The sequence below is a fragment of the Nesoenas mayeri genome, assembly GCF_963082525.1.
Source record: "Nesoenas mayeri genome assembly, chromosome: 2".
In the NCBI taxonomy this organism is placed as follows: domain Eukaryota; kingdom Metazoa; phylum Chordata; class Aves; order Columbiformes; family Columbidae; genus Nesoenas; species Nesoenas mayeri.
In genome coordinates, this window is record NC_137543.1 from 164122064 (window position 1) to 164149516 (window position 27453).

A 27453-nucleotide genomic window follows, 5' to 3' on the forward strand; every position below is an offset into this window, starting at 1 on the left:
TCCCGGCCCGGCCCGGCCCATTAACTGCCGGGGTCGGAGCAGTGTCTGTGCAGGGGCTGTGTCCCCGGGGGGGGGCGACAGCTGTCCGGGCAGCGACCGCCGCCGCGCCACCGCCACCGGCTCCAGCAGCAGCACCACGTCCGGCGGGGGGGCGGCGCGGGGCTCCGGCGGCTCCAGCGGCACCGGGAAGCTGGGGACCTGCGGGAGGGGACAGCGGTCACCGCGGGGACAGCGCGACGGGTCACACCCCGCTGCGGCCTGGGGCTGGGGACAGGGCGATGGGGCACGGGGGGCTGCCCAAACCTGGGGGGCTCGGGGGGACCCCAACCCACAGAGGGGCTGGGGACAGGGCGATGGGGCACGGGGGGCTGCCCAAACCTGGGGGGCTCGGGGGGACCCCAACCCACAGAGGGGCTGGGGACAGGGCGATGGGGCACGGGGGGCTGCCCAAACCTGGGGGGCTCGGGGGGACCCCAACCCACAGAGGGGCTGGGGACAGGGTGATGGGGCACGGGGGGCTGCCCAAACCTGGGGGGCTCGGGGGGACCCCAACCCACAGAGGGGCTGGGGACAGGGCGATGGGGCACGGGGGGCTGCCCAAACCTGGGGGGCTCGGGGTGACCCCATCCTGCAGTAGGACTGGAGGATGGGGTGATGGGGCAGGGGGCTGCCCCAAGTTTGAGGGGCTCAGGAGTGACCCCAACGCACAGTGGGGCTGCGGGACAGAGCGATGGGGCATCGGGGGGGGCTGTGCCAAACCTGGGGGGCTCAGAGGTTACCCCATCCTGCAGTGAGTCTGGGGGCCAGGGTGATGGGGTATGTGGAGGGCAGCTCCAAACCTGGGGGGCTCAGGAGTGACCCCAACCCACAGTGGGGCCAGAGAATGGGTCAGTGGGGCAGGGGAGTGGGCTGCCCCAAACCTGGGGCTCTCAGAGGTAACCCCCAACCCACACTGGGCTAATGGATGGGCTGCCGTAAATTTGGGGGGCTCAGGAATGACCTCATCGCAGAGTGGGGCTGGGGAAGGGGCTGCCCCAAGTTTGGGGGCTGAGGGGTGACCTCAGTCCGCAATGGCATTGGAGGTTGAGGTGACAGGCTGCCCCAAACCTGGGGGGCTCAGGAGTGATCCCATCCCGCAGTGGGGTGCAAGATGGGGATACGGGCCACCCCAAACTTAGGGGGCGAGGGTCTGGGGGTGTGACTGTGCTCACCTGAGAGAGCGGCTGGATGGGGGTGATGGGGAGGACGGGCTGCAGTGGACACGGGGGGCCGGGGGGCTGGTGGGGGGACGACACGGTGCTGTAGGCGGGGGGCACCAGCGCGGCCTGACGCTGCAGCAGCTGCATGATGGAGCTGATGTCCGTGGCCATGCGGGTCTCCAGCCTGGGGACGAACGTGTGTTGGGGTGCGCACGAGATGCTGCACAATGTGGGGCAGCACCACCCCAGGGGAGCCCCCCAATCGCCCCTTTGGGGCGATTGGGGGGCTCCCCTGGGGTGGTGCTGCCCCTAAATCCCCCCACCACGTACCTGTTGAGCTGCTTCTGGAGCAGATCGAGGCGCGTTTCCACCTCGGAGCGTTGCCGCCGGCTCATGGTGGGCAGCGGGATGCTGAGGGCGGCGTGAGCCGGGATGGTGCAGCGCGGTAGCTCCTGGTACTGCCGTCCCCGGCTCTCCCCCCAGAAGCTGAAGATGTTGGAGACCCCCGAAAAGGCTCCTGGAAGGGTTGGGGGGCTGTCAGTGTCGCCCAGAGTGGGGATGCAAAGGGGACCCCAGGACACAGTGTGGGGATGTAAAGGGGACGCCCCAGACACAGAGTGGGGATGCAAGGGGACCCCCCAGACACAGCTTGAGGATGCAAAGGGGAGCCCCCCAAACACAGAGTGGGGATGCAAAGGAGACCCCCAGACACAGCATGGGGATGTAAAGGGGACCCCACAAACACAGTGTGGGGATGTAAAGGGGAGCCCCGAAACACAGTGTGGGGATGTAAAGGGGACCCCCCAAACACAGCATGGGGATGTAAAGGGGACCCCCGAAACACAGTGTGGGGATGTAAAGGGGACCCCCCAAACACAGCATGGGGATGTAAAGGGGAACCCCTCCCCAAAACACAGCGTGGGGATGTGAAGGGGACCCCGCAGACATGGCGTGGGAATGTAAAGGGGACCCCCCAGACACAGCGTGGGGATGCAAAGGGGAACCCAGGACACAGTGTGGGGATGTAAAGGGGACCCCCAAACACAGCGTGAGGATGTAAAGGGGACCCCCAAACACAGCGTGGGGATGTAAAGGTGGCCTTTGGACACAGCTTGGGGATGTAAAGGGGACCCCCCAAACACAGTGTGGGGATGTAAAGGTGGCCTTTGGACACAGCTTGGGGATGTAAAGGGGACCCCCCAAACACAGTGTGGGGATGTAAAGGGGACCCTCCAAATACAGTGTGGGGATGTGAAGGGGACCCCGCAGACATGGCGTGGGAACGTAAAGGGGACCTCTCAGACACAGTGTGGGGATGCAAAGGGGACTCCCCAAACACAGAGTGGGGATGCAAAGGAGACCCCCAGACACAGCATGGGGATGTAAAGGGGAATCCCCAAACACAGTGTGGGGATGTAAAGGAGACCCCCCCAAACACAGAGTGGGGATGCAAAGGAGACCCCCAGACACAGTGTGGGGATGTAAAGGGGACCCCACAAACACAGTGTGGGGATGTAAAGGGGATCCCCCCAAACACAGAGTGGGGATGCAAAGGGGACCCCAGGATGCAGCGTGGGGATGTAAAGGGGACCCCCCAAACACAGTGTGGGGATGTAAAGGGGACCCCCCAAACACAGCATGCAGATGTAAAGGGGAAACCCCCCCCAAAACACAGCATGGGGATGTAAAGGGGACCCCCCAAACACAGCATGGGGATGTGAAGGGGAACCCCCCCCCAAAACACAGCGTGGCGATGTCAAGGGGACCCCGCAGACATGGCGTGGGAATGTAAAGGGGACCCCCCAGACACAGCGTGGGGATGCAAAGGGGAACCCAGGACACAGTGTGGGGATGTAAAGGGGACCCCCAAACACAGCGTGGGGATGTAAAGGTGGCCTTTGGACACAGCTTGGGGATGTAAAGGGGACCCCCCAAACACAGTGTGGGGATGTAAAGGGGACCCCCTAAATACAGTGTGGGGATGTAAAGGGGACCCCGCAGACATGGCGTGGGAACGTAAAGGGGACCTCTCAGACACAGTGTGGGGATGCAAATGGGACTCCCCCAAACACAGAGTGGGGATGCAAAGGGGACCCCAGGACACAGCATGAGGATGTAAAGGGGAATCCCCAAACACAGTGTGGGGATGCAAAGGAGACCCCCAGACACAGTGTGGGGATGTAAAGGTGGCCCTTGGACACAGCTTGGGGATGTAAAGGGGACCCCCCAAACACAGTGTGGGCATGCAATGGGACCCCCCCAAATAAAGTGTGGGGATGTAAAGGGGACCCCCACCAAACACAGCGTGGGGATGCAAAAGGGACCCCCCCAAGTAAAGTGTGGGGATGTAAAGGGGACCACAAAGACACAGCGTGGGGATGCAAAGGTGCAGGGGATGGGATGAGGGTTTGGGGCAGGTGGAATGACTGCAATGGGGGTTCATAGCCATTTGGGGGTCTGTAGAACCCTGAGCAGAAAGAGGGGACCCCTGGCCAGCCTGAGACCCCTTGGGCTCCTGGAAGGGTCGGTGGGGGGTCTCAGTGTCTCCCAGCAGGCACAGAGCGGCGATGCAAGGGGGACCCCCACACACAGTGTGGGGATGCAAAGGGGACCCCCAGACACGACGTGGGGATGTAAAGGTGCAGGGGATTTGGGGCAGGTGGAGCGACTGCAGTGGGATTTGGGAGCCACCTGGGGGTTTGCAGAACCCTGAGCAGAAAGAGGGGACCCCGCCCAGCCCAGCCCCCCCTCCCCGTTCCCACCTGAGAGGGGGTTGCACATGTCGCTGCCCTTGCGCTCCTCAGCCTCGGGGGCCGCGGGCGCGTCGGTGCCGGCGCGGGCGCTGCGGAACGGGGACAGCACGGCGGCGCCCGGCGCGGGGGGCTCGTCCTCGTCGCTGGAGGGGGAGCTGGAGGGGGAGCTGGAGTGGCAGGGCTCCCACTCGGCCGGCCCGCGCGGGGCCCCGGGCGCCTGGCAGCTCCGGCCCGGCCGCAGCACCTTCTGCCCGCTCCGCAGCTCCCCGGCGTTGGCGGCGTCTGCGGGGGACACCGGGGTCACCGCGGCCCCTCGGGGCCCGGTCACCCCCCGACCCCCTGCTCTCACCTTTCTCCGTGCGCCGGCGGAACGAGAGCTTGCGCTTGCGCAGCCGGTTGAACCCGCTGTCCAGCTCATCGCTGCCCGGGGAGCCGGGGATCATGTTGGTCTGCGGGGAAGGGGGTGAGATTGGAGACCCCCCCGCCCTGTGCTGGCAGGGACTGTGGCAGCGGGGAGCTGCGGGGGGTGATGCTGGCAGTGATGCTGGGGTGATGCTGGGGGGTGATGCTGGAGGTGATGCTGGGGGGTGATGCTGGGGGTGATGCTGGGGGGTGATGCTGGGGGGTGATGCTGAGGTGATGCTGGGGGTGATGCTGGAGTGATGTTGGGGTGATGCTGGGGGTGAAGCTGGGGTGATGCTGGGGTGATGCTGGGGGGTGATGCTGGGGGTGAAGCTGGGGTGATGTTGGGGGTGATGCTGGGGGGTGATGCTGGGGTGATGCTGAGGGTGAAGCTGGGGTGATGTTGGGGGTGAAGCTGGGGTGATGTTGGGGGTGATGCTGGGGGGTGATGCTGGGGGTGATGCTGGAGGATGATGCTGGGGTGATGCTGGGGGTGATGCTGGAGTGATGTTGGGGTGACGCTGGGGTGCTTTCAGTCCGGTGCCCCCCTCCAGCCAAGTGATGCTGGGGGCATCCTGGGGTGACTGTCCCCCATCCCTGAGCATCCCCCATGCCAGGTCCCCCACCTGCTCAGGAACCTCCATTCTCAGCAGGATGGTGCCTTCCCGCAGTCAGCGATCATAGAACCATTAGGTTCTACAGCCCCTCAAGCTCATGGAGTCCAACCATAACCCATCCCAGCACTGCCCCATGTCCTGAGAACCTCATGTCCGTCTGTCCAGCCCTCCAGGGCTGGTGACTCCAGCACTGCCCTGGGCAGCCTGTTCCAATGCCCCACAGCCCTTTGGGGAAGAAATTGTTCCCACATCCAACCTCAACCTCCTCTGGGCAACTTGAGGCCGTTTCTTTGTGTCCCTGTCTCCCCTCAGCTCCTGTTCTCCAGCTGAACCCCCAGGTCCCTCAGCCGGTCCCATCACACTTGCGCCCCTGCCCCCTCAGCCCGTGCCCCCAGCCCTCACATCGCGCAGGTTGAAGGTGATCTCCAGGCTGGACCAGAAGTGGTCGGAGAACTCAGGGTACATGTCCAGCACCTCCAGCAGGTCCTCACGGTGGATCTTGTGCAAGTCGCAGTAGGTCAGCGCCCGCACATCGGCGTTGGACTTGCCCGGCCGCGCGTACAGGTTCAGCGGCTCCCCGAAGATGTCGTTCTTCCCTGGGGGGGAAGGCACCAGATGGGGGTCAGCCCACGGGGTTGGTGGTGGGAACACCCCCGCCCCGGCACGGCGTCCCCGGGGGCTCACCCAGGATGGCCACCACCACGTCCCCACGCAGGATCTCGATGGAGCCGCGGGAGATGAAGTAGAGGGCGGTGAGGACGTCCCCGGCGTGCACCAGCGTGTCCCCGGGCGGGGCGTGCGTGGTCTTGAACTTCATGGCCAGGGCACGCAGGCAGCCCTTGGTGGCCCCCTTGAAGGGCTTGCAGTTCTGCAGCAGGCTGCGGTTGAGGTGCAGGCAGATGTCCGCCTGCAGGCACTCGGGGAAGCCCTTCAGCACCTGCGGACACAGGGGGTCACGGGGCGGCGGGGCGGCGGGGGCTGTGGGGGCGGCGGTGCCGCCGGGCCGGCGCGCGGGCGCTCACCGCGTTCATGTCGATGCCGTTGGTGTAGGACCAGGCGTGCTGGAAGTACTCCTCGAGGCGCTGGCGCAGCGGGTTGGGGATCTGGTGGAAGCGGATGAACTCGCGGACGCGCAGCATCTGCGTGTGGTAGCGCGCGGTGCCCGAGTACAGGCGCTGGATGATGGCCGACACGTTCCCGAAGATGCTGGCGTACATCAGGGCTGCGGCGGGGCCGGCGGCGTCAGGGGGGCCCGGCACCGCCCCCAGACCCCCCAGGGGTGCCCAGCACCACGGGGACACTGCCATCGGCAGGACGGTGTGGGGGTCCCGCTGGGTTCCCCCCGACACGTGTCCTTGCACCCGCGCTCACCATCACCCCAAATGCGCCTGCACCCCCGCGGTCCCAGCGAGAGCGGAGCTGTGCACACGCGTGTGGCGGCTCCCATGCACACTCACGTGTGCACAGGATAGTGGTGTGCTCACACCTGCACGCATGTGCGTGTTCTGTCACAGGTGCACGTGTGCATGCTCACACACACGTACACTCACATATACCTGTACACTCACATACACATGTACACTCACATCTATGTGTACACTCACATACATATGTACACTCACACGTACTCACACACACACGCACACTCGCACACACAGGCACACTCACACATATGCTCACATGTACACATGCACACGCACAAGCATGCTCACACGCATGTATGCACGCTCACGCACACATGCACGCTCACAAACAGATGCACACACGTGCATGCTCACATGCATATATGCATGCTCCCAAACACACACGCATGCTCACACACATACATGTGCACTCACATGTACACAGGCATACTGCCAAACACACATGATGCTCACACACATACATGAGCACTCACATGTGCACATGCAGTGCCAAACACACATGCACACTCACACATACGTGCTCACACATACACGTGCACTAACATCCACGCCCACACAGTCATACATGTGCACTCACGGATGCCCACACACACTCATGTGTGCTCACATACACGACCACACACACATGCACGCTCACATATAGATGTGCAGGCTCACACACACATGCATGCTTACACACACATGTGCATGCCCACACATTGACATGCACGCGCACACACGCATGCTCACACACACATGCATGCTTACACACACACATGTGCACTCACATGTACACAGGCATACTGCCAAACACATGCACGCTCACACATAGAAGTGCATACTCACACACGCATGCATGCTTACACACACATGCACGCTCACAAATAGATGCACGTACTCACACGTGCTTACACACACATGCATGCTCACATGTGCATGCTCTCACACACATGCACGCTCACACACGTGCACCCACACCCACGCACAGCCATGTGCAATGACATGCACACGGCTGCCCACCCACTCATGCTCACACACACGACCACGCACACACGCATGCTCACATATAGATGTGCAGGCTCACAGAATCACAGAATCGACTGGGTTGGAAAAGACCTCAGAGATCATCGAGTCCAACCCTTGGTCCAACTCTAGTCTGTTTACTAGATCATGGCACTAAGTGCCATGTCCAACCTCACTTTAAAAACCTCCAGGGACGGCGAGTCCAGCACCTCCCTGGGCAGCCGTTCCAATGCCTGACCACTCTCTGCACAGAATTGCTTCCTAATCTCCAGCCTCAATTTCCCCTGGCAGAGTTGAAGCCCATGGCCCCTTGTCCTATTGCTGATGCCTGGGAGAAGAGCCCAATCCCCACCTGGCTAGAACTGCCCTTCAGATAGTTATAGAGAGTGATGAGGTCACCTCTGAGCCTCCTCTTCTCCAGACTAAACAAAACAACACACACGTGCATGCTTACACACACATGTGCATGCCCACACATTGACATGCACGCGCACACACGCATGCTCACACACACATGCATGCTTACACACACACATGCACGCTCACACATGTACACCCACACCCACGCACAGCCATGTGCAATGACATGCACACGGCTGCTCACTCACTCGTGCTCACACACATGACCACATACACACGCATGCTCACATATAGATGTGCAGGCTCACACACGTGCATGCTTACACACACATGTGCATGCCCACATATTGACATGCACGTGCACACACGCACGCTCACACACATACACCCACATCCATGCACAGTCATGTGCAATGACATGCACACGGCTGCCCACTCTTGCTCATGTGTGCTCACATGCACACACACACACCCACACATGTGCACACTAGCACACACACACGTACGTGCACTCACACACACGTGCCCACTCGCACACACACTGGCGCTCCCACACGTGTGCCCCCCACTGCTCCCCCGGCGCGGGCACTCACAGCCGATGAGCATGACGCAGATGGAGAAGATCTTCTCGGAGTTGGTGTTGGGGGAGACGTTGCCGAAGCCGACGCTGGTGAGGCTGCTGAAGGTGAAGTAGAGCGCGGTGACGTACTTGTCCTTGATGGTGGGGCCGTAGAGGGGGTTGCTGGCGTTGAGGGGCTTGCCGATCTGGTCGCCCAGCGAGTGCAGCCAGCCGATGCGCTGCCCCTCCACGTTGCCGATGGCGTACCAGATGCAGGCCAGCCAGTGCGCGATGAGCGCGAAGGTGCACATGAGCAGGAACAGCACGGCCGCCCCGTACTCCGAGTAGCGGTCCAACTTGCGGGCCACCCGCACCAGGCGCAGCAGCCGCGCCGTCTTCAGCAGCCCGATCAGGGTGGTGGTCTGCGGGCGGCGCGGCGGGGTCAGCGGGGCCGCTGCAGCGGAGACCCCCGCCCAGCCCCCAGCAGGGAGGGCTGTCCCTGCCCCAGCCCGGGGACCCCTGTCCTCCCTGCAGCCCCACTTCAGGCTCAGGTGACCCCTTGGCTACGTCCTCCCCGGTGTCAGGGGTCCCACAGAGGCACGGCAGCAGTTAAGTCCCCCAACCCATCGGTGCTGGGGTGCAGGGGTCCCCCAGGGCCAGACCCAGACTCACCCGCACCTGTGCTCAGCACCACATGCTGCCTGCGCCTGCCCGACACCCCCTCTCGCTGCTCCGGCACCCACCGTGGCACCCAGACCCAGTGTGGGGGCACATGTGGGACCCCCAGGCATCACCCATGGGGGGACCCAGCACCAAAATTGCACCCATCCCAGCCAGAGCACTGTGCAACTGGTGTCAGCAGCGGCACCCCGGCATGGCAACACGGCAGCAGGTACCTCCTCAGAGCCGGAGCCAAAGATGAGCAGGTCGAAGGGGATGGCGGCCACCATGTCGATGAGGAACCAGCCCTTGAAGTAGTGGATGGCGATCTTGGCGGGGTGGCTGACCACCTCCTCGTTGGAGTTGACGTAGGTGGTGCGGAAGTTGATGAGGATGTCGATGATGAACATGATGTCCACGATGAGGTCGACCACGTTGAGGGGGCTGCAGGAGTAGCCGCAGTTGTGGCGTTGGGCCTCCTCCTGGTCGTTGAGCAGGAAGGCGGCCGAGTAGGGGGTGAAGATGGCCGTGTAGATGACCAGCAGCAGGATCAGCCAGTCCCACACCGCCTTGAACGGGCTGTAGTGCAGGATGGTCCATTTGTGGATGCGCGGCGCCTGCAGCTTGTACTCCGGGAGCACGTCGGCGCCCAGCGACAGCACCTGTGGGGACAGGCAGGGGCTCAGCTCCTGCCCCCCCGCCGCGCCGAGCCCCCCGGCCCCGAGCGGGCGCTGCCCCCGCTGGCCGCAGGCAATGCAGCCCAGGGCTGGGGCTGCTCCGGCGGGTACCGGCTGCCATGGATGCTCTGGGGTGCAGTGGGACCCTGGAGCCAGTGACGAGGGGTGCGGAGGGGACGGCTGGTGGGCACAGCCAGGAGAAAGCCGCCCCACAGCGTAGTGCTGCCCCACAGCGCAGTGCTGCCCCACAGACGCTGCCTGGAGCAGTTCCTGCTGCAAGCACTCGTGCCGCCCTGCACAGACAGATGCTGCCCTCGGCCCAGGCGCTTCCCGCGGCCCCCCCCGTGCCACCCCCACCTCGTGCCCCCCCAGAGGGCAGCAGCCGCCCCGGCGCTCTGCCCTGCTCCGGCGGGACCTGGCGCAGCTGCTGCCGAACCCGGGCCGGCAGCCCCGGGGGACGCGGTGACACAGCTGCAGGCTGGCACTGCCACCCCAGCCTGTCCCCGTGCCAGGCCAGCCGGGCACGAGCAGCACGGAGACCCCGCCGCCCCCACACACCGTGGGGCTGGGCTGTGGGGCTGGGGGCGCTCCCGGACGGGTCCCTGCCTTGCTCTGGGAGTGGGACCCCGCAGAGGGTGCAAGGGGCTGCAGTTGGGTGCAGAAAGGTTCAGGGGGGGCAGGGGGATACAGGGGGTGCAGTTGGGTGCAGCTGGGTGCAGGACGATGCAAGGAGGTGCAGAGGGGTGCAGCTGGGTGCAGTGGGGTGCAGGGGGATACAGGGGGTGCAGGGGAGTACAGTTGGGTGCGGGAGGATGCAGTGGGGTTCAGGGGGGTGCAGGTGGATACAGGGGGGTGCAGGGACCTCCCCTAGCCTAGGCAGGACTCTGCTTGCTCACCCCCGCGCCGTGTCCCTCCCCACGGAGATGAGGGCCGGCATGCAAACACCTCTGCCAGGCATTTACATATGGGGGGGGCACAGCCCCCGCCAGGTGCTGCCTTGGCTGCCCCCGAGCACCTCCCTGCCCCCAGTCCCGGCCCTGCCCGCCCTCCTCAGTCCTCCCGCACCCCCAGTTTGCTGCCTGCCCCATCGCTGCCCCACCGCTGCCCCATCGCTGCCCCACACACCCAGCCTGAGCACGGGGCTCCCGGCGGGCACAGCCACATCCCCCCCGGCAGCTGTGCCGGCCCGTCCCGCCCGCCCGGCACCGGGATTAGGTGTCCCGGCCGCGGGACGGGGGCACTGGCTATAAATAGAGACGGGGGGAACGGGCGCCGTGGGGCAGAGCGGGGACGGAGCCCGACCCCCCCGGCCACCGCCAGGACACGGGTCCCCCAGGGTGGGCGCCGTGATCGGACCCTCCTGCCCGCCGCACCGCAGCACCCGCCGCCCCCCCGGCGCATCCCCCGGCCCCGGGGCAGCCCGGCCGCGGTCCCGGTCCCGGTCTCGGCGGTGGTGGGGCCGGAGGGCGGCGGTCCCGCTACCGACGGGTGCGGGCCCGGGGGCGGAGGTCCCGGTACCTTCTCGTCCCGGCTCGGCCCCGCGGCGCGGGCGCTGTCGCTGTCGCCGTCCAGGCAGAGGCAGGTGCCGCAGACGGAGATGCCGGGCATGGGTCCTGCTCCGGCCCGGGGGGGCCCGGCGGGGGGCCCCGGCAACTCCTGGAGCAGCTGCAGCAGCGACGGCAGCATCGTCCCGGCCGGAGCCCACGGCGCTCAGCCCCCGCCGCTCGCCCGCCGCCCCCCCCGCGGCCACCGGGGACACCGGGGACAGGGCTCCCCGCCGGCGGTCCCCGCGCCCATCCCGCCGCCCCCCCGGCCCCCCCGGCCGGGCTCCCCTCGGCGGGTCGGCGGCAGCGGCGGCGGGAGCCCCGCACCACCGGCAGCCGGAGCAAAATTATTGGGGCGGAAATTTTTCCCAGGCTGCCGCGCTCCCGCCGCCACGGGGGGGCTGTGCCCCCCCGCCCCTTAACCCTCCGACACGCGGGGTGCCCGGCGGGCTGGTGACACACGGCGGCACACGGCGGCACACGGCGGCACGCCCAAGGGCTCGGCCCGGCGCGGGGCACGGCATGGCGGGGGGACACCATGGCGGGGACCCCGGCGCAGGTCTGGGTGACCACGGGCAGCGGGCAGGCAGTGGCCAGGCAGCGGGCGGGCAGCGGGCAGGCAGACAGCGGGCAGACAGCAGGCGGGTAGCGGGCAGGCAGCAGGCAGGCAGCAGGCGGGCAGCAGGCAGGCAGTGGGCAGCGGACGGGCAGCAGGCGGGCAGTGAGCCCAGGTGGCAGCTGCCCCAGCGCAGCACGAGGTGAGACATGTCCTGACCCCATCGGCACCACTTTGGCTTTCTGGGCACCACGCTGGTGCCAGCAGCTGTGCCTGGTGATGGAGGGACACAGCCCAGCCCCACGGCGGTGAGCGGCATGTCAGGGTGCCAGGCGTGCCATGAGCGCACCGTGAGCGCACCGTGAGCAAATGTTGAGCACACCACAATCACACCGTGAACACACGTTGAACACACCACAATCACGCCATGAACACACCGTGAGCTCACTGTGAACACACTACAAGCACACCACAATCACACCGTGAACACACGTTGCACACGCCATGAGCACAGGTTGAGCACACCGCGGTCACGCCATGAACACACCGCGGTCACGCCATGAGCACACCGCGGTCACGCCATGAGCACACCGCGGTCACGTCACGATCACACTGTGGGCACACCATGAGCACACTGCGGTCACACCGTGATCACACCGCGGTCACGCCATGAAAACACTGTGGTCACGCCATGAACACACCGCAGTCACGCCATGAACACACCACGGTCATGCCATGAACACACCGCGGTCATGCCATGAACACACTGCGAGCGCTCGCACACCTGCATGGTGCTCACAGACCAGGGAGCGCTGCTCCCATCCTGCTGGCCCAGCCAAAATATCCCCTCCAGTGTCACCACCCCCACCTTGGGACACAGGGAGCAGGGGATGTCCTGGGGGGGTGGGGACACGTGGCTCTTGTCACCCCTTGTCCCCAGGTGCCACCTGCCTGGGCGGCCTGGTGGGCTCCGTGTGGTGCCCAGAGCAGAGCCTGGGGAAGCGGCGCAGTGCTGAGGGTATATTTTATATATATAATGTATGTCACACGTTGACAGCGCCGGGGACATGCTGCGGTTCCCATCAGCCCTGACTCACCCGCTGCCACCCACGCGCAGGGGTTTCCTGATGGCGCCCATGTCCCCACGCAGCGCGTGACGGGAAGGGATGAGGCCACGCGTGTGGCACGTGCAGCGGGGGGTCCCGGCAGCACCGAAACAGTGCCCTGACCCCGGTGGCTGCGCCCTGAGCACCCCCGTGTGCCCCAAACAAGCCAGCCCGGGCAGGGGTGACAGGTGCCACAGGGCCACACGGGGTCACACCACTGCGGGGTCACCTGGGGTCACACTGATGGGGGGCACGGGGGCTCACAGCCCCGTGGGGACACACGGGGTCGGGGTGTGGGGGGACACAGGTACCGCAGGCAGAGCCCTCCAGCTGCAGTGCCCCACACAGTGGGGGGTTCACGGGGGTCCCGGCCACTCCCCCCCTCCCCGGGTGCCCACGCGGCCCCGTCCCCGCTGCCCCTTTAAGCTGCGGCTCTGCCCGCCCGGCTCCATTTTTAGCCGGGGCAGGGGGGGCAGCGGGGGGAGCGCTGGGGGGGCGGCTCCAGCAACCACCCGGCTCCTGCCTCTAAAATTAACCCAGCTGCCGCGCCAAATTGGGACAAATCCCTGCCTGCAGCGGGGCCGGGCGCGGGCAGCGCGGGCAGCAGCCCCCGGCCCAGCAGCGCCGCACACCGCCCCCCAGGGGCCCCCAGCTCTGCGCCCCACCCAGCCCGGAGCGACCCCTGTCCCGTCACCCTCCCTGTCCCCCATCACCGGCCACCCCGGCCCAGCCCCGGCATCCCCGGTACCCCCCGCTCCCCACAGCCAGGGGGACAGCGGCAGCCGGTGCGCTCCTGCAGCCCCGTCCCCGGCGTCACGCAGCTGGGCCGGCCCGGGGACACCGCAGTGCTGCATCTGGGGGGCTGCACCCGGGACACCCCCCACTGCTGCACCACCACAGGGGACGGTCCCCAGCTCCCCGGTGCCACCCAGCCCTGGGGACATCCACCTGCCACCCTGTGCCACTCAGCCCAGGGGACAGTCCCCAGGTCCCCCAGTGCCACACGAGGCTGAGAGACAGCGTGGCGAGGGGACAGGGACTCTCCACGTGCGTGCCCGGCACCCCACAGACCCTCAGCCCAGGGCGTGCGCCCGCACCGGGGCTGGCACGCGGTGACATCCTGGCCACGCCGGCCTGGCCGGGCACAGTGCCACGCCAGTGACGCCGGCAGGCAGCGGGACCGCTCGCGGTGACACAACACCTATCAGTCACCGTGACACAGATATCGGCGGTGCCGATGCTCGGTGACACGTACACCGCCCCGGCGCAGGCACGCGGCACCTCGCGCTCGCGGTGACACGTACGCCGACACCTGCTGTGACATCGGCACCCGACACCCAGCCCGCACACCCGGAGACACCCAGCGCGGCACCTGCCGTGACCCAGACACCCGCGCCCACGGGGCACGGCCCCCTCGCTGCCACAAATACCCCGACCCGCGGCCGGGGCACCTCCGCCACCCCAACACCCCTGCACCGGCAGCCCCTGCCCGCAGCGCCTGTGCTGACACCAGCGCTTGTGCTGACACCGCGCACCGTGGCAAAATTGTCCGGCACCAAGACCACAGGAGTGCTGACACAGCGAGTGCAGACACCCCCGCCCCAGAAACCCACGGACCCCCCACCCCGCACTGAGCCAGGACCCAGCACCCCATACCCCAAACCAGCACCAATACCAGCACCCAGTGCCTGCAGGTGCCCAACACCCATCCAGGTACGGCACACCAGTACCGACACCGGCAGACACCCAATACCGCCCAGGCCCCCCCACCAGCAGGTTTCCAGCACCTTCCGGACACTCAACACCAGGACACTGACACCTACTGTGCACTGACCCCGGCACCCGCGGTACCAAACTCAGCAGAGCTGCCCCGTGCTGGCAGCACCCGCGGCAGCGCCGACGGGGACTCGGCACCCCGAGGGACACCCAAAGCAGGACCAACACCCGCGGTGCCAGGGGCGCCCCATGGCTGCAGCACCCACCACAAGCGCGGGTGCCCAACACCAGCCGTGACACCCTGTCACCCCTGCAGGTGTTGGTGTCCGTGTCACTCAACGTGCTCTCCACCATGGCAGGCACGGGCCATCGGCACAGCCGGACACACAGACACCCATTCACCCTGGCAGTGTGCAGGGCATGCTCTGCGGCAGTGGGGACACCCCAACACCCCATTGTCCCCACCTCGGTGGCGGTGGCCGGTACTCACAGCATTGAGCTGCGGCAGCGGTGCGGCTCCCTCGGCACCCCCCGACATGGGCAGCGGGGACGGCGGCCACCCCGGGCGATGCAGACACCCCACTGCCGGCAGCACGGCGGCAGCACCGGCACCCCGCGGCGGCGGTGGCAGGGTGGGGTGACAAGCCCCGTCACGGGGTGACGTCCCCGTGGGGCGGCGCGCCCGCCCCAACACCCGACCCCCACCTGCTGACGCAGCCACCGAGCAGCCCCGGCGCTGACCCACACCGCGCCACGGCCCAGCTGCCACAGCCACACCACCTTGCCACAAGCCACCCGTCGATGGGACAGCCGTGGGAACCACGCTGTGGGGACACGGCAGCCAACACAGCTTCCTGACACCCCCTGTCCACAGCACCTCACCAAGCGGCCGTGTGGCACCCCTTGCCACGGCCACAACTACGCCACAGCCACCGTGGCAGCGCCGGGCGCACTGCGAGCCCGGCCGTGGCACCGGGCGGGTGGCAGGTGCCCGGGGGGTGGTGGGTGCCCGCGGGTGGGTGATCCCCACACCCCGGTCCCCCCGCGTTTGGCGGTAGCCCAGCTCCTGCGGCGGCTCCCGGCGCCCCCACCGCAGCCGCAGGGATGCTCAGCCCCTCCGCCGCCTGTCTCGACCCCGCCGCCCCCCCGCTCTCCTCCCCCCATCCCGACTCATCCCTTCGGCCGCGCTGCCCGGGGGGGCTCCAGCCCAGCGCTGGAACGGCGCCGGGACCCCACGGCCACCCGCGGCGGGACGAGCCCCGGTAACCGGGTACCTTCGGGGAGGCACGGCCGGTCGCTCCCGCCGGGCCGGGGGCGGCTCCGGGGCTCGGGGGGCTCTGGGGCGGCGCAGCCCGGGGCAGCCGGTGCTGTCGGGGCGGACACGGCGGGAGGGACCCCCGGCCGCCCCCGCACCGCAGGACCCTCCCGGCCCCTCCGCGCCCCCAGCCCCCCCCGTCCCGCGTCCCCCTCGGTACCTCCTGGGCCACCAGGCTGGAGATGCGGACGGCGCGGCGGACGCGGCCGCTCTTGCGGTCCCCGTCGGGGCGGTCGCCGCTGTCGCGCCGCGCCGGGGCCATGATCGCGCTCAGCGGGGGGAGCCCCGGGACGCCCCCCCGCCGCCCCCCATCCCGCCGAGCCCAGCCCAGCCCGGCCCGGCGCGGCCCCGAGCTGGCGGCAGATGGAGCGGGGCGGGCGCCCCCCCGAGCCCCCCCCGCCGCCGCCCGCCCCCGCCGGTCCGGTCCCCGCCCGGCTCCAGCCTCCGCCACTCCCCGCGGGGCCGTCACGCCGCGGGGAGGGACCGGGAACACCCCCCGCGGGGAAACTGAGGCACGGGGGGGCGGGGCGCCCCACTCCCTGGGGACCCCCGCGTCCGGTGTCCGAGCTGCCAGCACCCCCGCCCCGAGCCTGGCGGCGTTGCCTGCACCCCCCCTTCCCAAGAGACCCCTGAGCCGCCCCGACGAGGGGGTCGCACAGCCCCGTCTGCTGCAGGACAGCGATGAGAACAGTGATGGGGACGAGGTGGCCGCGGAGGCTCCTTGGCCAGCGCAGCGGCCGCGGGCTGACTCACGGCCCTGCCGGCTCCCGCTGTCCCTGGCTGCCACCCAGCCCTGGCAGCGAGACCCCCCTGCGCCTGCCCGCACCCCCTGCCCGTCCCCGCGGGGTGACCCCGGGGTGCAGTGCCCTCCCCCAAAGGGCGACAGCAGGGCCGGGGCTCAGGGGGACCTGCTCACTCAAGTGGGGGCTTCCTCCCGTCCCCCACCCTCCCTCCCACCCATTGGCATCCCCTGTGCCACAGCAGCTCCCAGTGACACCCCCACGGGGCACCCACCAGCAGAGGGGCCCAGCTCAGCCCCCCCAGCCCCCACCGCACCCATGGTGGGCAGGAGCACGTGCTCTGCCACCGCACCGTGCCCCAGCAGCCCCCGGCGGGGTCGGTCACAGCCAGCGCGGTGCTGGCGGTGCCGAGCCCCAGCACCGTCCCATCCCACCACGGGCAGGGGTCCCAGCCAGGCCAGGCCGGGGCCCCGGGGCTGCTGCTGGCCGCTGGGATACTGCAGCACCCATCCCTGCACGGCCCAGGGCCTCACGCTGCCCCACCGCATCGCCCAGCACCAGCCATGGCCCTGGCAGTGCCAGCGTCAGTCCCCGTCGCTGTCCCTATCCCAGTCCCCATGGCTGTGGCCGGAGCAGCGCGGTGAGCGGGGCCGGCTGGCAGCCCCGGAGCGCAGTGACCTTGACGGGAGCCGCAGGAGCGGGCGGCACACGGGCTCCTTTGGCTGCCGGCACTGCGGATGATTCACAGTGACACTGTCTGGAAGCCCTGGTCCCCCCAGTGCCACAGGCCCTCCGCTCACTGTACCCAAACTGGGGCTGCCCCATGACCCGCGGCAGGGTCCTGAGCGTGGTGACATCCCAGGGTCACACCACGGCTGTGCACATCTGCTCGCTCCCCGCACCACGCTGGTATTGGGGCACCACACTGGCACTGGGTGCACCATGTTGGCATCCGGCATCCCCCATCCCAGCCCTGGTTCAGCCAGGGTGCCTCAGCGGGACCCTCGTTCCGTCCTGTGGAGGTGGTGGCTGTTCCCACCCCTGGGCACCCAGTGTGGCCGTGGCATCGCCAAGCCCCCCATCCCAGCGCCGTGGAGCAGAGCCGGCCCCAGCGAGGGCGGCATCGCCCCCGTCCGCTGGGCACGGCCCGGTGCTGCTGGCCACAGGCAGGAGCAATGACCGCGGCTGAGCGCCGGCAGCTGCCCACACAGCGGCAGCCACCACAGCATGGGAATTAATCACACGGCGAAGGCAATCAGGATGCTGAGCTCGTTAGCGCTGGAGAGGAGCAGGGAAGGCCGGCGGCATCACGCAAGGGCTGGGGAGGGGGGCGTGGGGGAGCCCAGACCGGTGCCCTCAGCACTGGGTCCCACACCCCATAGTGGGTTCCCCCACCCCACACAGGGTCCTGCGGCTGCTGTGGCAGCCAGCGGGGGCCGCGGGGCCGGGTGCCCACCCAGCAGCAGGGCTGGGGGCTCCCGTGGGAGTGGGGGGTCCCATACGAGCACCCCCTCACGTGTGTGAGCAGATGCCGGGGGAGGGCGGGGGGCCGGGGTGCCCGGGGACCAGGAGCGCAGGCAGATGCACCCGGGCAGCTCCGTCCCCCGCCAGCTGCCGGCGTCCCTGCGGAGAAGTGACGGTGCGGGGCTGCCTGTGGGGCTTGGGGACAAGGGACACCCTCTCCCCATCCTCCCTGCCTTGTCCCCAGGGCAGCCCTCCTGGTGGGGATGGACGGGGGTCCCAGAGACCCACTGGCCCCTGGCAGCTTTTAGTTCATTAGTGGGAGCCAGAATCAGGGTGTAATTAAGCAGGAGCCGCCGCAGCCAGATGGTGGTTACACAATGTGCCAAGGATTAACCGGCACCGCTGGCCCCCGGCACGGCGAGCTGGCGGCACAGGGCAGCTGCGCACGCCGGGACGGAGCCGGGGCCGAGGGATGTCCCCGCTCGGGGGTCACCTGCCCGAGCTCCCCCCAGGAGCCGCCAGGGACCCCACGTGCCGTGCGGGGTCCATCCCAGCCGCGCGCCACCCGCCATGCACCATCCCCGCACCCGGCACAGGGGGCACCGCGGCCAGGGCACCCCGGCCAATCCCCCCGAGGGGGCGATGGGGACCCTCCCAGTGCCGGAGAGTGGGGACAACAGCCACCTGCATGGCCAGCGCCAGCACGCGCCTCGCACTGTCCCAGTGTCCCCCGGGGCAGGGGACCCAGCTGGGCCTCAGCTCCCTCCTGCAGCCCCCAGCCCCGTCCTGCAGCCCCCAGCACCTCACAGCCCCTCCCTGCGACCTCCAGCATCCTGTATGCTCCAGCATCGTCCCGCACACTCCAGCACCGCCCTGCGAGCTCCAGCACCGCCCTGCGAGCTCCAGCATCCTGCACAATCCAGCACCATCACGGGAGCTCTGGAACCATCCTGCGAGCTCCAGCACCATCCTGTGAGCTCCAGCACCTCCTTGCATGCTCCAGCACCTCCTTGCATGCTCCAGCACCGTCCTGCGAGCTCTGGAACCACTCTGAGAGCTTCAGCACAATGCCAAGAGCTCCAGCACCTTCCTGCAAACTACAGCACCATCCCGTATGCTCCAGAGTTGCTCTGCGAGCTCCAGGACCTCCCTGAAAGCCCCAGCACCATCCTGCGAGCTCCAGGATCGCTCTGGATGCTCCAGCATCATCCTGCACACTCAAAAACCTCCCTGCGAGCTCTGGCCAGCAGCTGCTGTGCAGAGCATCCTCTGGGCTCTGGCACCACCCGGTCACCTCCGGCACTTCCCGGATACCTCCATCGGCACAGCGGCGCCCGCGGGCTCACCTGGGTGACCTTCTCGGTGACGTTGTGGGTGCGATCCTTCAGCTTGGTGGGGGCGATGATCTCCTTCTCTCCAGGCGGGGCGGCCAGGAAGGCGTCTGCCTTGAAGTCCACGAAGTTGAGGGTGATCTGGGGGATCTTGCTGATGGCTCGGTAGCGCATCAGGTCCGAGTCGGAGGTGGAGTTCAGCAGCGCACTCCGCACGTTGTTCATGGCCCCTGGGTGGGGGGACTGTCACCATGGGGGGCCACGGCACCGCTGTCCCCCGGGGTGGAGGTCCCAGGGCGGGCGAGGGGAGTCCCGGGGTGGGGGGGCCCCCCCAGCTGGGTGCTGTAGGACCACAACCCGACAGCTTGCTATCGGTTACCTTAATGCCATTATTTCCCCCTTCTCTAATGAGCTTAATGGGATCGGGGATTAACGAGGTAATTGCTGCCCACCCCAGCGCTGCCAAGGGGATTGGGGGCTGCGGGATGCGGGGGAGCGAGACCTCAGACCCACGCTGTATGGCTGCACAGGGGGTGCACATCAGTAAGCCGGCCAAACTGGGGTGGCTGGGTTTTCCCCACCAGGTGTGGGGGGCTCGTTACCATGTGGGGGGCTTGATGCTATGCAGGGGGCTCAGGGCTGCCCCAGCGCACCCCACACCAGGCGAGGGGGGGCCCCACCAGGCGCCAGAGCCACGGGCTGCGCGGGTCATTACAGCGATGAGGAGCCTGACAGTGATGGGTGTCACCGCAGCCCCTGCCAGAGCCACCGCTGAGCCGCCAGCGGCCCTGGCCCTAACGAGCTGCCAGCGCTAATGACTTTGCCCCACGGCCACCCGCTATGCCGAGGCGAGACGCCGCGCGTGCCGGCGGTGCCGTACCAGTGCTGGAGCCGCGGTGCATGCTGGCGCCGGTGCTGGCGTGGCGGTTGTGGCAGCGCTTGTCGCCCTCGCCCTTCATGGTCTCGATGTCGTCGACGGAGGAGGCGCGGCGCACGCTGTGCAGGCTCTCGCGCGAGCGGCTGCGCGCCAGGCTGCAGTTGGAGAAGGCGGCGTGCAGCGCCAGGCGGTCGGCGCGCGGCGACGAGTGGGTGACGGGCGGCTCGGGGGCACCGTCCCCCATCAGCGCCGCCTGGTCCTCGGGCTGGGTGCCCCCCGGGCAGCTGGGCTCCAGCGACGACGTGGCGTCCTCGGGGCCCGACTCGCTGCTCTGCTTGGAGAAGTCCACCACCACGGCGTCGGGCGGCTCCTGCGGCAGCGACTGCTTGCTGCCCGCCAGCGCCAGCAGCGCCGGCAGCTTCAGGCGGAAGGACTTGCTGCGCCCTGGCCGGAGGGAGGGACAGGGCTGGTGTCGGTGCCCGCGGCACCCTCTGCCCTCGCCACGTGCCGTGCTTTTGGCAGGGCACCTGCGGGAACCCAGTGCTGCACCCAGCACCGCAGTGCTGGCACGAGACCCCTCCCCATGCCACGGTGCCGGCCCTACCTGCGGGGAACCAGTTGGTGGGGGTGACCCAGTGGTTGGTGTCCTTGTCGGGGGAGCCCGGGCGCTCCGTCTCCATCACCACCTCAAAGTTCAGGATGAACATGATGACGGCCCCATCCTCATTCTTCACCGGCACCACGTCCACCAGGCACAGAAAGCAGCTGCCTGTGGGGTGGGGGGGTTCATCACTGGGGCAGCACAGCCCCAGTCACCTGCTGGTCACCCCCCTACCCCCCGCTCCTGTGGGGCAAGAACCTGCTGACTCAGCAGAGTGCCAGCCCCGCTGCACCATGTGGGAAACTGAGGCACGAGAGGCTGGGAGGGGCCTCGTTTCCCCAGCGTCCCCCAAAACACCGCAGGGCTCATGCGGGGCAGTGCGGGGGCAGCACCGCGGGCAGTCGGCGTGCGGGCCGGGCTTAAGCCGCTCAGCCTCGTTAACAGCTGCAGTGTTAATCCTGCTGCCGCAGCTGGGAGCTCAGCTGGCCGGGGGGTGGCGGCAGCTCGGGGGGGCGCGGGGGCAACCTGGGGTAACCTCATCTGCGGGGGACGGGGCAGCACCCCGCACCCCCAGCACGCAGCCGCGGGGCTGCCCGGAGCCGGCGGCCCTCGCCGCGGGGGCTGCTGGGGGGGCCGGCGCAGCCCCCACCCCGCAGCACCGCCGGCCCCTCGTGCACCCGCGCCGCTGCAGCAGGACGCGAAATGCGGGGGGACACAGGCGCGTGACGCCGGGGTGCTGCCTCATCCCCCCGGGCTCCCCCGACCGCGGCCCCCGCACGGCGGCCCCCCCGCTGGCGGCGGGCCCGGCAGCCTGTGCCGGGGAGCCCGGCCCGGCGGCGCCAGCTGGCACCGGCACCGGCCCCGCACGGGGAATCCCGGCCCGCACGTGGGGCTGCGGGCAGGGGGCCAGCGGCGCAGGCGGCGTGCGGAGCGGCACGGAACGGCACGGAACGGCATGGAACGGCTCGGCACCGCACGGGCTGCAGCGGGGTCCCCACCGGGCCGCCCACCGCGGGGGGATTAGCGGCACGGCCACATGGCCGCCCACGCACCGGCAGCTTTGCTTCATCCTCGCCCACCCGGCTCCCCCGGGGAAGCCTAATCCCCCCGCCAGCCCCGGGACGCCGGGACACGCGCCGGCCCCCCCGCCCACGGCTGCCCCGTCCCGCGGCGTGGGGCGGGGGCTGCGGCGGGACCCCCCGCGCCGGGCACACGCACCTCACCTCGCTGCCGCGGGGCCGGGTCCCACGGCCCCCACCCCGCGCACCCCCCCGGAGCTGCAGGCGCCAGACCCCCGCCCCACGCGGGCTGGGGGGCGCGGGGGGCAGAGACCCTGGCCCAGCCGTGGGCTCGGCCAGCCAGGGTCCCAGCGAGGACCCTCCCGGTGCGTGGCCCCCCCCGGCCACCCCCCGCGCCCACCGCTGAGCTCAGGGGCTGCGGCCCTTGGCACCGCCGCCGCTGTGCCGGCTTTATGCCTAAATATGGCTGCGGGCAGCGGCCGCCGGCGCTGCGGGACGGCCACGCCACGCCAGGCCACGCCACGGGGTCCCGAGCCGGCCCCCGCGGCCACCGGCCAGTCCCGGCCCCGGCCACCCCCTCCCGTGGGGAAACGGGGTGCGGGGCTCTGGGGGCGGGAGCCTTTAAGGGGATGCCCTGGTGGGGTGAAGGGCTGGGGGCACCCAAACACCGGACCTGCCAGGTGTCCAGTGTGTGGCCAGGGGAGAGGCAGGGGCTGCGCTGAGCCCCCTGCCCCCTCAGCATCCCCTGCCACACAGCAACCCCCTGCACCCCCAACCCCTCCCAGCATCCTCCTGCCCCCCACAGCATCCCCCACCTCTGGCCGTGCGCTCCCCCCGTTCCCTGCCCAGCTGGGACAGGCCCCGCGCCAGAGGGTGCACGAACCGGTTGTCCCCCACTTCCCCAGCAGGACTGGGGGCTCCTGCACCCCCCACAACGCCCCCGGACTCGGGGATCTCGGCCACGAGTGACAGGGACCGAATGTGCCCCCCGTTGCGGGAGAGAGAGGGAGGGGCGGGGGGGCTGCACGGGGTCGGCGGGCGGCTGCTCCCTGCACCCCAAATGCACCCCCACACCCACCCCCGCACCCCAAATCCGCACAACCCCATCACCCCAAATGCACCCACACATCCCATCCCCTCCCCCCCGCGCCCAGCTCCGGTCGGGGCTGCACTGCTCCCCGCGACCGCCAGGGGGCAGCAGCGCGGGAGGCGCCCCACCCCCCGAACACCCCACCTGCACCCCCAAACTCTGCACCCCAGCACCCTGCACTCCAGCACCCTGCACCCCAGCACCCTGCACCACACCTGCACCACGCACTCCCACACTGTGCACCCCACCTGCACTGCCGCATCCTCCTCCGCACCGTGCACCCCACCTCGCGCACCCCGTCCCGCACCCTCTGCACCGCACCGGGCTCCCCATAGCCCAGCTCAGCCCCCCCGCCCCCCCTCCCCTTTGCACAGCCCCCCACTCGGGTGCTGTGACCCCAGGCGGGCACAGGCACCCCCGACAAGTCACCACTCCCCCCGCACACCCCGGGGATCCCCGTCCCGCGCCGTGTGGGGTCCCCGCAGGCCCCCCCGCCCGGGGACACCCCGTGCGGCGCTGGCAGCCGCAGCGAGGGCGCGACCTTGTCCCGGCAGCGCCGGCGGGACCCGATGTCCCGATGCCCCTCGCCTGCCCCCCCGGCCCGCGGAGCTGCCAGCGGCGTGGCCGGCTCGGGCGGGGGGGTCCCTGCGGCACGGGGGGGGCCGCACCGCGATGTGCTGGGGGCCCAATCCGCGGGGGCTGGGGGCCCGATCCGGCGACTTCGCACCGGCTGCTGCAGCCCCGGGTGACCCCAAAGGCCACGGGGAGTCTGGGTCCCCCCCGCCCCAGCCGCGCTGCAGCCCAAGGCCACCCCTGCGGGACGCGGCTCCCCCGCGGCTGCCGCGACCTTCCGGCGTCCCCGGCAGCGCCAGCGCTGGGTAAACAACGTCGCGAAAACTAATGGCTGCAGCAGCGGCTGGCGGCGCGGCGGGGCCCGGCTCGGCTCGGCCCGGCACGGCTCGGCTCGGCACGGCACGGCTCGGCACCGCTCCCCTGGGCTGGGGGGCTGCCGAGGTGGGGGAGCGGGGTTCAGCACCGACGGGACGAGCGATGGGGGACACGTTGGGAGCAGGAGGGTCCCTGCCCCACAGCGGCTGGGGGTCCGGGGCTCGGGGTCCCTCGGCACCCTCAGCACCCCACCAGCACCCCTCCTCCCCAGAACCCCTCGCCCGGTCCTGCAGCGCAGGTGGACCCCCCCCGTGCCGGCCCCGCGGTCGCAGGGGACACCAGCCCTTTGCACGCAGAGCAAAGGGGACACACTGAAGGGACACCCTGAGGGGACACCGCTGCAGCCCCGGCAGCGCCTGTGACAGTCCCCCGGCCAGCGGGTGGATCTGGGGGTACAGGACATCCCCTGGGGTTTCCCGCTGGCTCCAACACTGCCCCTCCTCACACGGCCCTGCCCCACGGCCGAGGGCAGCGGGTCCCCACAGAGCCCCCCTCGGACCCCCCTGCCCCGGGACGTCCCGGCCCCCACACGCACCCGCTGCTGCCGCCTATAAATATCCCATCGGAATCACCGCCCTCCCGGGGGCCGGGCCGGGCAGCACCGGCCCCCCCGGCTCCCGCTGCCACGGCCCCGGGTGCCCCTGCCCCCGGGCAGGGGAAGCACCAGCCCCACACGGCCGGGGGCACCGGCACGGAGCTGCCCCCCCGGCCAGCCCAGGCAATGGGGGCAGAGCCAGGCCCAGGACCCCCAAATCCCCCGCGGGATCCCAGGAAGGGCCGGGGCAGGAGCTGAGCCCCGTCGCCGGTTGCTGGCACGCGCCAGGCAGTGAGCGGCAGGCCGGGCAATTAGCGCAGCCCTAACGAGGGCTCACCGAGCGCTGCCCACGCTGCCGGGAGGGAGCAGCCACGTGCCGCCTGTGCCCTGCCAGCCCCGGGCGCACGCACGGGTCCAAAGGCCACCGGCACCAGATGTGCCGCACGCTGCTGCAGCCCGGCTGTGCCAGGCACCGCAGTGCCCGGGCAGCACCGCGGAGCCAGCGCCGCTGCGCCAGGACGGGGCCAGGGAGGGACTCCCCCACCCTCCCCCCAGCCAGGCCCCGGCACCCCGTGCCCCAGAGCCCGGGTGGCGCTGGGGACCGAAGCCGTGGCTCCACGTGGCGGCTGCCGGCAGAGCCGGCGCAGAGCCGGCAGCTGGGAACCAGCTTTGTTTACTCCACGCGCCGGAACCGAGGCCGGGTGCCGAGAGCCGGAGACAGCTGCCGCGAGAGCCGGGACACCTGGCGCAGGCACCGGTGGGGCCGTGGTGTGGGGCAGCCCCGGCACTACTGACACGGGGCTGCCAGTGCCAGCCTCCCGGGAACCGCGGGGCCCAGCACCCGCCCCCCGGCACAGGGACCCCCGGAGCAGCAGTGCTGGAGCAAGGCAGGGGGGCAGCACGGCCTCGGTGCCCCCCACACACACCCCTGCCAGGATGGTGGCACCGCGACGTCTGACACAGGCTCGAGCCCTGTGGCCCCATCAGCTCACTGTGGGGCTGGTCACATCCTGCCCAGCCGTGGGGGAGGCATGGGGCAGCCGGATGCATGGGACGGAGCAGGCTGAGCGGTGCCGGCAGGACAGGAGCCCACTCAGGCCTTCCTTTGGGGCAGTGCGGTGCCCCCGCATCCCACATCACCCCCCAGTACTGCAATGCTGCACACTGCTCCCACCCCACAGCCCCAGCACCACGGCACGTGGCCTCCCGGCACCCCAGCACCACCACAGCAGCTGGGGACGGCTGCAGGCCCGCGGTGGTGCCAGTGGGGCAAGACAAACCCCCCATCTCCAGGGCCAGACCTGCTGCCCCAGCACTGCCTCTTGGCACACGGGCACCAGCCGCTGGTGTCAGGCTCCTGGCCACGCCGGCACCACGTACCACCCACAGCGCGGTGGGGCCAGGCACGGCTGATGGATGGGCACAGCGCAGCTGTTAACTCCGGGGTCTGCGTGCCCGTGATGGACAGCCGCCTTCACCCCCGTGCAAATAACTGTCAATCTCCGGCGGCCGCGGCAGCGGGTCCCTACCGTCCTTGCGGTAGAAGCAGATCTCCACCTTGCGCTCCTCGGCGCCCAGCAGCGCCTGGGCGATCTGGGCGGCAGCGCCGCGCTGGGTGCGGGGCCCGTGGAGGAAGTCGCAGGTGCTGGGCTTCTGCATCACCTCCGCCCGCGAGTACCCGCACAGCTGGCAGAACCCGTCGTTGCAGTAGATCACGGCGCAGTTCTCCACGCGCGCGTTGGCGATGATGAACTTGCGGCCTGGCGGAGAGGGGCGGGTCAGCCCTGCGCTCCCCCTGCCCAGCACCCCACAGCAAGGCTTCGCTCCATCCATCCATCCGTCCATCCACCCATCTGTCCATCCATCCACCCACGGCTCTGGGCTCTCAGTGACCAAACACCCTCCAAGCCGCCCCACTTGCTCCCCAGGGAACCCTCCAAGCTGCCAGCACCAACACCATCACCACGGGGACCCTACCACCACCACCATCACCATAGGGACCCCACCAGCACCACCACCATCACCACAGGGACCCTACCACCATCACCATAGGGACCCCACCAGCACCAGCACCACCACCACAGGGACCCTACCACCACCACCATCACCACAGGGACCCCACCACCACCACAGGGACCCCGGGGATCAGTGCCACAGGCCAAACCAGCCCTCCCCAAGGGACGATGCGGTCATGGCAGCCTCGGCATATGGCCTGTCCCCTGGCATGGTGACACCCCACAGCTCAGCCCCATGGGGTGGCATTGCCCCTGTGTCACTCTCTTGTCCCTGCTGAGGATGCTCTGGGCCTGACCCCAGAAAGGTGCCATGGCCCCCCCGTCACAGGGAGAACGGCGTCTCCCTGTTAAACCCGCTGCCTGCTCACCCGCTGCTGGCGCCCACCGCGCCCGGTGCAGGGGGCTTGCGGGCCCAGGGTGGCTGGGACCCCCATCCAGCCCAGCAACAGCCGCAGCGCCAGAGCCAGCAGCAGAGACTCCATCACCGCTGGCACTCGAGTCCCCACGGGGACCAGGGGGACCCCACGGCCCCCCAACACCACTGCCTGGGGCCGGGGGCTCGCAGGGGCTGGTGAAGGTGGTGGCACTGCCCGGCTGTGCTTGTCACAGCACCCCACATGCACCCCCCTCCCCCTACAGCCGACCCGCGCTGTCCCCGGTCCCCGTGACCCCCCCGCGCTGTCCCCACTCACTCTGCCCTTCGAACTTGCGGATGATGGTGTCCAGGAAGGTGTTCTGGGGGGCGACGTGCCCCCGCCGCACCGGCATGCTGCCGGGCCCATGGGGCAGCGCCGCCCGCGCCGCCGCGCTCCGCCGGGCCCGGGGGGGCCCCGCGCAGCGGGGGGTCCCGCTGCCCTTGAGCCAAGGACGGCGCCGGCGGGGCGGCTCCGGCGGGGGGGGGCGCGGCGTAGCCCGGCCCCGGGGGCGGCGGGATGCGGGGTGG

At 69.4% G+C, this 27453-nt stretch overlaps 1 protein-coding gene across 1 annotated transcript; it reads right to left on the minus strand.

Annotated features, from left to right (window-relative positions):
• Positions 1 to 20: 20 nt before the first annotated feature.
• Positions 21 to 27278, minus strand: KCNH2 (potassium voltage-gated channel subfamily H member 2; the record flags this gene model as incomplete). The annotated part of the gene is given in 16 exon segments (XM_080338683.1): positions 21 to 69; positions 71 to 198; positions 1212 to 1383; positions 1530 to 1716; positions 3962 to 4234; positions 4302 to 4401; positions 5374 to 5567; positions 5656 to 5908; positions 5994 to 6193; positions 8351 to 8738; positions 9213 to 9638; positions 19441 to 19655; positions 20306 to 20746; positions 20907 to 21071; positions 26025 to 26255; positions 27203 to 27278. Coding segments are annotated over 16 exon segments (3498 nt in total).
• Between the last annotated feature and the right edge of the window lie 175 nt (positions 27279 to 27453).